General features: G+C 42.8%; 2 protein-coding genes across 2 annotated transcripts; one reads left to right on the top strand and one right to left on the bottom strand.

The window, feature by feature from the left end:
• Positions 1-2,343: 2,343 nt before the first annotated feature.
• Positions 2,344-3,186, top strand: fgf21 (fibroblast growth factor 21). Its single transcript, XM_030098887.1, has 4 exons — positions 2,344-2,482; positions 2,567-2,644; positions 2,727-2,830; positions 2,902-3,186. The coding sequence occupies exons 1-4, from the start codon at positions 2,344-2,346 to the stop codon at positions 3,184-3,186; spliced, it is 606 nt and encodes a 201-aa protein (XP_029954747.1).
• A 1,886-nt stretch (positions 3,187-5,072) lies between these two features.
• Positions 5,073-9,683, bottom strand: LOC115393024 (potassium voltage-gated channel subfamily A member 7-like). Its single transcript, XM_030097773.1, has 3 exons — positions 9,480-9,683; positions 8,650-9,384; positions 5,073-6,194 (listed from the first exon to the last, which is right to left on the bottom strand). Exons 2-3 carry the CDS (start codon positions 9,319-9,321, stop codon positions 5,295-5,297), a joined length of 1,572 nt encoding a protein of 523 aa, XP_029953633.1. The 5' UTR covers positions 9,322-9,384; positions 9,480-9,683; the 3' UTR covers positions 5,073-5,294.
• Positions 9,684-10,838: the final 1,155 nt, after the last annotated feature.

Below are 10,838 nucleotides of genomic sequence, written 5' to 3'. Positions count from 1 at the left end.
AGGCATGTTACATATTTACCAATTACATAATGACTATGGGAAATCATTTAAAAGAAAAACCCGACAAAAATAAAGCGCCAGGGCCTGACATGAGGTGGGTGTGTGGTGGTGTTTTCTCCACACTTCCTCCCACTGACAGGGCCCTCACGGTGCTTTAAACTGGAAAACACAACACAAAGACATACTAAATTTTAGTAAATGTTGATTTGTGCACTGAAAACACATATAATCAATTTATTTTGTGTAATAACAGCATAACATCTGGTATATTTCCAGTCACTTCCAACATTATCATTTCCCTTTTTTATTATCTTATTCATTTTTTATGCTATTGCTGATGTTATTAGTTTTAACACTTACTGTAATTGTTTGCATTCTTTTGCTACTGTTCTTACTGCCCACTTGCTGCTGCAACAACGCAGATTTCCATATCATTCGAACAAATTCACAAGAGGCTGACTGTTATAACACACCAGAAAAGATCTTATATATTTCATCTATACAATAATGGGCTCCAAAAGTTAAAACTCACTTTTTTAGCTTGATCTTTCATAATTATTATGTGATATTCTTTTTGGTACTGTTATTATAGATTCAGCTTTACTGATTGGTTTTGTGTTAACACATCTTAATACAGCTTCTACCTCCAATTATGGTTGAACAAATGAGTGTGATTTCATGTCTATTTCATCGCATTACAATGACCTCTGCGATGCAGATCAAAGAGAAAATGTCCCGGTGATGCACAGCATTTCTTCAGCACTGAGTTTACAGTCTGACGTGTTTAATCGTGAGTCTGGTGACCGCACAGCTGCAGTCCAGTAAACACTTGTCCTGCATGTAAATCAGAGGCTCCCACTCTTTCCACTGATGCCCTATGTCTCTCACACACACACGCCTGGAAGTAATATAAACACAGTAAAACTCAAAACACTCTTAGTCACAGCCGCTTGTACACGTTCGCTGTAAGATGTCCAGTGGATGACGCAGTTCTTGTTGAATTCTCTTCCAGTGGTGAAATGTGTATTTTTTTTTTTTCAAGAGGGATGTCTGAATGGGAAATCTCCGCCTGGATTACAGTAAATGTTTTGCATGTTCAGCGTGACAAGGCTTTTTTTTTTTTTTTCAAGTGAATGAGTTCAGAGCAAGAAAATCATAATATCTAGACCCAAAAAAAGTCATTTTAGTTGAGTTTCTTGATTAATGGCTGCTTATTCTGTTATAACAATAAGTCAATGATACATGCAGCATAAACTTATTGTTATGAGGGAAACCCTTCCTACTGAAACCATAATTGTCATAATTTATTATTTAAACTTGTAAGTATGAAGTATAGTGTATCAACAGCATAAAAGATATTCTTCATCCAACATTCAAATAAACCCTTTGTCAATGCGACTTACTAAATATCCACTATTTAAGCCTACAAAATTCAGTTACAAATTCGCATTTGTTGTTTGATTTTGATATTTTGACCTAAAGAAACTGTTTCATTAAAGATTTTGGTAACACTTTACTTGAAGCACCCCTGTATAACACATTATAAGGAGTTATAAACACTCATAAATGATCACAATGCTTTATAACCCACTATACAGCACAGGGTTAGGGTTAGAGTTCGGTCTACACAGTGCTACAATGGCATTATAATCTTGATAAATGTACATATAATGTGTTATACAGGGGTGCTTCAAGTAAAGTGTCACCAAGATTTCCTATAATTCTGCTGCTTGTTTGAATCGCAGGGTTGCTACAGCAAAGAATAGCATAGATTTTAAAAAGGTGGGAGATTTCCAAGACAACTTATAACTGGTTACAAAGAAATATGTACTATTTTCCTGCTGTATAACTGTAATGTCACATATCTCATAGTTTGGATGATACATTGTTATCATTATACCAGAAGTTTATTTGTTCAAAGAAGCATCTGCGAGAGCAATCAGTGTCAATTTGTATCAGTGTGAAATTATGTGGGAGTCAGTTTTCATATTTTTCCTCTGCTTTTTGGCCCCGAGGGGCTTTAACCCTATATGAACCCGTGGGAGTCACAGAAGCGCCTCTGACCGTAAACACCATCCGAACCCACACGCAGCGTGAGGAGACGGGTCTTCCTCTCCGCATCCAATGACAGTTTAATAATGCTCAAATGTCTGACTCATCCTCACTCTCACGAAGGAGGACCTCCTTCTCCTGACTCCTTTATAAGCACAACAAACTTGCTCCCAGTCAAAAAGTTGCTGCACCAAACTGTAAATTTTCTATTTATTTTATTATTTATTTGTTAGTATTTATTTCTCTTTTTTTTTCTCGTAACACTTTTAGAAGTTTTTTTTTTTTGTCCAAATGTTTTCATTTGCAAACAACCACTTCTCTGCATTTTTCTTAATCATCTCATTTCCTTTCTCACTGTCGTTCTATCTCCCCGACTCCAACCCGCTGTTTTCCTTCAGTAGTCAAGTCAGAGAAGGACACCTCTACACAGGTATTTCAGATACTTTTCACTTCCGTTTTTTGCATTTACTTTTTTTTTTTTTTCCATCATTCTAATTTGTTTCCTTTTGTGTAGATAACCACAGACGCGGGGTGTACATGCAGATTTCTCAGGATGGGAGAGTGTCGGGCAGTGATGCTCGGACGCCGTACAGTGAGTATCAGAGCAAGAGATCAGCAGCGTCCAGCAAGTGAGACCCGGGTCATCAGGAGAAACCATGTTTCTGTGTTTCCAGGTGTGTTGCAGCTGAAGTCTGTTCAACCAGGACACGTCATCATCAAGGGACAGTCGTCGTCCCTGTATCTGTGTGTGGACGGCAGAGGTCACCTGAGAGGGCAGGTAAGGCCAAGAGGAGCTCAGACATCCTCTGGTTTGGTCTTCTGGGAGCTCATGGATGCTTCTCATTCCAGAGCCAGTACTCAGAGGCAGACTGCACCTTCAGGGAGCTGCTGCTGGCTGATGGATACACCCGTTTCATCTCCTCGCACTACGGCTTCCCCATCTCGCTGGCGTCCAGACACTCTCCAGACCAGCCCTCAGTCCCCTTCACCCGCTTCCTCCCACTCAGAAACACTGTGGCAGTGGAGACCGTCTCTGTGCCGCCGCCAGACAGAAGCTTCAACGTGGACTCCGATGACCTTCTCGGGATGGGTCTCCAGTCTGTGGTCAGTCCTCATTTCTCAGCAGAGAAGTGACAGCAGGATCTCAGAGTGTGTGTGTGTGTGTGTGACTTTATATTTATGTAGTCTGAACCCGTGTTTGCACTTTTTGGATGAGAGAGCGTTAATGTAAATTATTTATTTATTGTATTTTTCATGCTGTTATTTAAAGATGGACCACCTTCTTTGTTTAGTTTGAATAGTAGCTTATCTGAGAAAGAATTAACCCATGTTGATCATGTTGATCTGTTTGATTTAGACTTTCTAAGCCAGATGTGCCTGGAAAGTCAGCTTACACTTGTTCAACTCAGGCTCTCTTTGAGTGGGGAGAAATTCAAGCATTAATAAGATGCAAATGTCATCTTGTCGTTTTTTCATAAGTCAGTCATATACATTTTGTTAAAATATACTTTGAAAAGAAACATTTACCTGTACAGAAGTGGAAATGAGGCTGATGATTGTGAGAGCAGGAGCATCCTCTAGTGGACAAACGACTAACAAAGAAAAGGAGGCCCTGATTTCTTCCACCACTTTACACATGAGAGCTAATGGATGTGTATTTATTGCTTTAAAAGTTAAAGTTTTATCAGTCGTTTTAGAGCATTTACACTGTGATAACGCATAATGAAATGTTCCCTAATGCACTTTGCACTTAAGGCCACGTTTCTATTCTGACAAATTCAATACAAAACAGTCCACGGCTGCCGTGTGTGTGTGCGTCTTCACTTCTGTGTGTAATCTTGGATGGAATCGATGCTGTCAGTTATTAATGAGTGCAAAAATCTGCATACTTGACTTTGTGTTGTAAACTCTTTGTTGACAGAACTTGTGAAATGCTGGATATTGTAAATAAGCTGTAACCCACAATTATCATAATAATCAACAAAAAGGTCTTTTTTTTCTTGTTTCTGTGTATTTATCATGAAATGTTCAAAAGGTTCACTGTCGAATTAAACTTTCTGAATAATTAACTTGTGTGAGTTTAGATGTTTCACACTTTATCCTGACAATAAATAAATATTACTGCGGTTGAAAACAGCTAGATTGAAAAAGGCAACATTTATTTTCAGTATTCATTTAGAAAATAATTTTCTTGATCAGTTTGAATGATCGATTTTCAGGAAGTCATATTTTCATATTTTCATATCTTCATATCGTGTTGTTTCTATGGGCCGCTATTTTTAGACGTTCGCCTGCTGGCGACTGTGAAGGTCCCTGCCGGCGAGCAGGTGCCCACAGGCACAACGCCGGCCGCCCCTGCTCCAAATGACTCGAAGCCACAAGAAGCCATAGACAGGACCGCTACGTTTAAGAAATATAATAAAATAAAGTATTTATTAAAAACACGGATCGGTGCAGATAAATACTCGTCAAAGCGATCAAAACATTCCTCTCCCACACAAATATTTGCAGTAACTCTCAGTGGGTAACAGGATAGTCTTGTGGGCGACGTCAGAAAGGTCACGTCTGTCACTTCAGGTAACATAAGCCAAAATTCACAAGTGTGAGCTGCTCGAGTTGCCCACAAAAGGCTGTTGAGAGTTGCTTCAGGAGGTATCTCAGTCTGTCTGCAGCGGCGGCTCTGCAGGCGGACTTCTGATGAAACATAACATCTACACCATAATAATCTGCTTCCACTTCAAACTTTAAGGCACAAAGTGACGTTACTAAGACATCATAGTAGTTTCAGACATTCGGAGAGTCAATGTGCATCTCAAACACAAGCCGACAACGTGAATAAATAATGTCTCATATTACATTTATATCATAACCCTGAGAATGTAACAGTTACTGTGTGAAATGATATCATACAAAAATTGTTTTTGACTGACCTTTGACTGGAAAATTGCTGAAAGAAAAAAAAAAGGAAAATGAGAAAGGAAGAAATGTGTATGAGGAGGAAAATTAGTGTGAAGCGTTGCTTGTTTCTTTACCCAGAACTTGAACGTCATTTGACCTAAAGCTGCATGGCGGTGTAGCTCTCAGCGTTTGGGGGAATTTCGAGTTTGCAAGTTCTACCTGTGCATGCATGAATCTTCCCTGGGTATTCTGGTTTCCTCCTGCAGTCCAAAAACACACATCCTGGTGATTTCATAATGCTTGACTGTCTGTCTCTGTGTTCCAGGCTGAAACCCCCGTCCGGCCTAAACCTGAGTGACCAGCGGTTCCCTCAGGTAGAAGTTTCCTCCTTTGTACTCCCTGCCCTGTCCTGTGCACAGTCCGCCCAGCAGAGTTCCATTCAGTGGATTACAGATGCCTTCAATGGCGTAATACTCTCCCTCCGGGTCTGGGTACCCTTCCTCGGTTTCCTCCCCCTCCTCGTCGGGCTCCTCGTCGTCCCACAGACCCGTCTGGACGTGGGTGTACACGGTGTGGTCCTCGCATTCGGTCTCTCGGTGGTAGAAATAGCTGAAGTTGGACACGATGACCGGCACGGGCAGGGAGATGGTGAGGACGCCCGCGATGGCGCACATGGAGCCCACCATCTTACCCCACACGGTGGCCGGGTACATGTCTCCGTAGCCCACCGTGGTCATGGTGACGACGGCCCACCAGAAGCCGTGCGGGATGCTGACGAAGTCCGTGGCGTTGTGGTCGGCCTCGGCGAAGTAGACGGCGCTGGAGAAGAGGATGACTCCGATGAACAGGAAGAAGATGAGCAGGCCCAGCTCGCGCATGCTGGCCCTGAGCGTCTGGCCGAGGATCTGGAGACCCTTGGAGTGGCGAGACAGCTTGAAGATCCTGAAGACCCTCACCAGCCGGATGACTCTGATGATGGCCAGAGACGTGGCGGGGGAGGCGTCGTTGTCCTTGGCCAGCTCCGTCCCCAGAGTGACGAAGTACGGCAGGATGGCGAAGAAGTCGATGATGTTCATGACGTCCTTGAAGAAGTGCATCTTGCTGGGAGCGCAGGCGAAGCGCATGACCAGTTCAAAGGAGAACCAGCATATACACATGGTTTCCACCATGAAGAAGGGGTCCTGGAAAACACTCGGCGAAGGGGCCGCGCTCTCCGATCCGTTCTTCGCCTGAGACTGAGAGGGCTGAAGTTCAGGAGACAAAAGAGAAAAAATATCTGCTGAAGAATAACAGAGGAAGGCAGCAACAACACCACAAGAGAAATACAAACATGACATCAAAAAGTAGTGAATTCAGTTACTACTGATTGGAATAATCCCTCTTGTGTCACAAAATTTCAAATTTATGCAAAGACGATTCATCCATTCACTGATTGACCTGTCGGAAAGTGTTGTATTCTTTGTTGACAAATTGTACGAAAAATCAGAACTTGAATCTAAAAATCTGGATGAATGACAATAACAAAAAGCATCCACCAAAACAACAATATCTGACTGGATATCCTCAAAGTTTCACTTATTCTATAAAGAAATAAAAACAATAGCATGGTTTGTATCAACAGATTAAAAAGAATGTTGGTAAATCTGATTTATATTGGTTTGATCCCTGTTTTGTTTCTAGTCATGTTAAATCAAATTAAATGCAACAGTTTTGTAATTGTTTAATTGTCATTCTCGTGGCTTGATCAGATGTGAGTGTATTCTGAAAGGTACAGAATTACTGAGTCCTGAAGGTAAACTTGTGCCTTAATCAGCAAGGTGGACAGAAGGCGATTGCCAGAGGCGAAGTGGTTTTTCAATTTTTAATTGATAATATTAGTAAATTTTGCACTTTGAATCTTTTTTAGCTTACGTGCATGGATTAAATCACTCTGGGGTGTGCTGAAGAGAGTCTGGATGTTACATCAATGTCATTTTTGTGCTTTTTCTTTTTCGTGCTGCAACACATCATTTCTTTAAAAAAAAAAAAAAATGATGAGAGGTGATGAGGGACATTCCTGCTGCACTTTGCAGGAAATGCTCTTTGTGAAAACCGCATGGAAAGCCACCGGGCGGACACAGATGACCTATATGGCCGCTCGAGAGGAGGGCCGCGTGGCATTCGCGGTATTCTAATAAACTGCCGTGAACCTGGGTACGTTTCCCGCTCTCTCGCTGGTTCTCACTTTGGCAGCGTCATAAAAGCGCTCAAACGTGTGCGGGTTTCCATTAAGCTGCAGCAATCTCGCTTTCACTCCACCTGTCGCTATATCCTCCGTGTCAGCCGGCATTATCATTGAGCACTCGATGGGGGCTATTTAAAACATCTTACACCTAATATATGTATTTAAAAACGCTGGAACAAACTGTGTGACTTTTTTTTTTAAAGGGTCGGTCTCGTACGCTTTAATGACTTGTGTGTAATATATAAAGTTTCCGGGTGGCTTAAATAAACTTGGGGGTATTAATGGTGACTTTCAGTAGCAGGTCAGTGACGGTGTTTATTACTAAAGGTGGACGTCTATGTGTTGATGTGCTCCGAGGGCTCTCCTGAGGCTAAATATAACCCTGTGAGATCTCCAAAGAGAAACATGAGTGTCTCGCAGCGCCGCTCATCATCCGTCTCCACCTTCGTCGCTATTCCCATCTGCCCGGCGGGCCGAGGCCCGTGTAACGCTGCCAGTGCGGTTCAGCGAGTCTATCACGGACTTGGACCGGAGTCGGTTACAGTGGTTTCCTGGCAGCTATACCTTTCGCAAAAAGGCAGCCTGGCCCAGCGCAGCAATCCTGGAGGAATGTGTTAACATGACCCAGTGTGTGCAGCTCATCCTGTCAGACCTTTTAGTCTCTGCCTCTAAGCCGCCGCGAGGCCTTGGCTCACCTTCGCCTGTGGATACGGTCACTTGTGACCTTTCGTTTACACACCTAACGGTCTCCTGACTGCCTTCCCTTTCTATTATTTGGATCCAAAGCGCCAGCCATTCCTCCCCCCGTACCCTTTAGCACTTCCTGAATCCGAGTGTATCAAATTTTACAGCGGGGCTAAAATAATCGCAGCATAAGCTTCCTGTAGACTTTCTCTCACTCTCGCTGGTCTGCTTCCAGACGGATTGGCCAACAGTTTCCTGTGTCAGTTCTGTTCCTTCAAAGCACTCTGTAGTACTCTCCAAGTGTGTGTTTACCTAAACACCTGCTTCCCATGATATCCGCTTTCCTGAACCCAAAGCGAAACACACCGTTCATTCAGGAACTCGCACCCAAATGGAAATGCTTTGATTAAGGTTTGTTTTTAATCTCTTTGGCCTATTTCAATGCATCTGTTAGAAAAATGTGACACTGAATTAATTACTTTGAACAAAACAAGTTAAAAAATCCCAAATATTTCAAGATAATCTTTTTTTCATTTGCAGCTGAACATTTTTTGTGATATTTTTGAATCTAATTTATTGTTTCCTCAGTTCTAGCTGCCTTAAAATGAGCTTTAGATTCGATAATATAGATTATATCATGAATTTATACCAAATATACTTACCTGCATTTATTATCATATTATTTTATCTAACTTACTTTCTCTTTAAGACCATCAAAAGACTTGCACCCTCCGTCTTTCACTGCTCAATCTGAGACCTAAACATAGAGTGCGAAATATGACAGGTCCAACCTCTCGGTCATGCCTGAGGTCGGGCAGAGTCTCCAGGCAGAAGATGAGGATGGACACCACGATCACCATCACACTGATGATGGCGATGATCCGCGCTCCAGACGAGGACTCCGGGTGTTCGAACAGCATCCACAGATTCCTCTGGATTTCATTGGACGGCAGAGGCCTCTGCTCCTCCTTCGGGAAGCCCTCGTCCTCCTTGAAGCGGCTCATGATGTCCTCCCCGAGCTCGTAGAACAGCAGCTCGTCCATGAAGATGTCCAGCGGGATGTTGGCGGGCCGCCGGAGCCTCCCGCCCGACTGGTAGAAATATAGAATGGCGTCGAAGCAGGCCCGGTTTCGGTCCAGGAACAGCTCGTTCCGGAGCGGGTCGAAGTAGCGCGACCTTCTCCTGGGGTCGCCCAGCAGGGAGTTGGGGAACTGGGCTAAAGTGCGGAGCTGCGTCTCGTACCGCATCCCCGAGACGTTGATGGCCAGCCGTTCGCTCAGCGCCCAGCCGTTCCGCCACAGGGACCCCGAACGCCGCCTGTCCTTCTTCTTCTCCTTCTCATCCCCTTTGTTCTCCTTCTCTCCTTTCTCCTCGGCGTTCAGCTGGTTCTTCAGGTGTTTGTCCGTCTCGCCGTGGCCCTCCTTCTCTCTGCCGTCGTTGGGCAGTGGGTCCCCGCTTTCCATCCCTGTTTGTATCCTGAGTTTGGGGGAAATGCTGCAAGCCTCCCTCCTGAAAGGTAAACCTGTCTGAAACCGGAGCAGTAGATCAATCAGAGGCGCTGGTCTTCAGTTTGTGAGCATGTTTGGATGTTCCAGCAGAGAGAAGAAAGAAATGTACTCACTGGGTGTCAAACAGAGACTAACCAAGGATGAAAAGTCACATTGTTTGCCTCCTGGAGCTCATCAGGTTGTTGCTTTTCCTCTCTGTCATCCTGTCCGTCACATCAAGTCCTCGCTTGGCTTCAGTCGGCCTCACACACACACACACACATCCACACACACGCGTAAGTCCACAGCGTCCCGTTCCCGTCTCCGACCAGGTTGTACACAAACTCTGCCTCCAGTTGTTTGCTCATCTGTGGTCCTGCCCCGTCCCCAACTGCCTTACGTCGTCCTTCTTGAAATTTTTTTTGGGAATGCTGTCGTGCTGAAATTCGACCCCTCCCGGACCCCCCAGCCCCTCCCTGATGTCCTTTCTCTCCATTTTAGCTGTGGGGCAAGACAACCTTCAACCTTCCTATCAAATGTCACCTTTGCTGGCGCTGCATGGCGCTCCCCTCTCTAACAAGCATGACTGATAGTACGACCGCCGTCTTTCACACGCAGAGACTTTATTCAAATCTAATTGGAATTTATCTATTAGAATTACTGAAATTCAAGAAGCACTACAGTTAAATTAACTGAACTGTAAACTTTTAGTCAGTAAAAGGTGACAAATGTAATAGCTAATAATCTCAAATTCAGAGTTCCAGTTTACTTTAAAAATCCTAAAAAAAACTTTTATCCTTCAATTGCATTGTCAGAGCATGAAATAACTGTTTAAAACCAAGAGTTAATAAAGTTTATACTGCATAAATATAACGAGTAAAATTATTGGCAACAAATATTTAGTATCAAGGGTTTGAATATTAGTTGAAATTGTGTGTAAATAAAGAAACAGGGTCTCAGTAGTGTGTCTGCGATATAACTCAGGATCCACGATTATGAATTTCACCTTAAATCTCTTGATTTTGAGGTACCAAAGCAGATGGTATTTAGATATATATATCATATAGGACTAAAACAATATCAGCCAACTCAGAAAAACAATTATCAAATTGCAATTATGAAAAATGCTACTAAACAATGTCATGTGAGCAACGTGTTTCATCCATCGCTGTATTGATCATATATGATTTGGACTTGCATCTATCTTCTCACCTTCTCTGAATAAAAACAATACATTCATAAAATTACTAATTCATTAGGCAGATTTTATATCATTACAAAAAAAAAAAAATGCTGCCAAGTGGCTAAAAACACACTAAAAACAAACTACTGAAGATTTTTTTTTTTACGTTTAGTTTTTTATTATTTTGAGGGTGTAGATTGAATTTACTGACTGAATTTCAGACACTTTGGCTGCTGTGTGACTCACAGAGAGCACTACGTGGACAATGTAAAAAGCTTCACTCTCATTTTGTGACTTTTGATTGTTTGTT

This window comes from Salarias fasciatus, chromosome 8 (genome assembly GCF_902148845.1).
Source record: "Salarias fasciatus chromosome 8, fSalaFa1.1, whole genome shotgun sequence".
Taxonomy (NCBI): domain Eukaryota; kingdom Metazoa; phylum Chordata; class Actinopteri; order Blenniiformes; family Blenniidae; genus Salarias; species Salarias fasciatus.
Note: the sequence above shows the minus strand (reverse complement) of the source record. Positions and strands in the feature narration are given on the sequence as shown.

Excerpts from the sequence above, each read along its gene's own strand:
- fgf21 (XM_030098887.1), top strand. The coding sequence starts at position 2,344 with ATGTTTTCATTTGCAAACAACCACTTCTCTGCATTTTTCTTAATCATC. Across the intron at positions 2,483-2,566 it reads AGAAGGACACCTCTACACAG|ATAACCACAGACGCGGGGTG; the intron begins GTATTTCAGATA and ends CCTTTTGTGTAG. Across the intron at positions 2,831-2,901 it reads GAGGTCACCTGAGAGGGCAG|AGCCAGTACTCAGAGGCAGA; the intron begins GTAAGGCCAAGA and ends TTCTCATTCCAG.
- LOC115393024 (XM_030097773.1), bottom strand. The coding sequence starts at position 9,321 with ATGGAAAGCGGGGACCCACTGCCCAACGACGGCAGAGAGAAGGAGGGC. Across the intron at positions 6,195-8,649 it reads ACCTCAGGCATGACCGAGAG|CCCTCTCAGTCTCAGGCGAA; the intron begins GTTGGACCTGTC and ends CCTGAACTTCAG.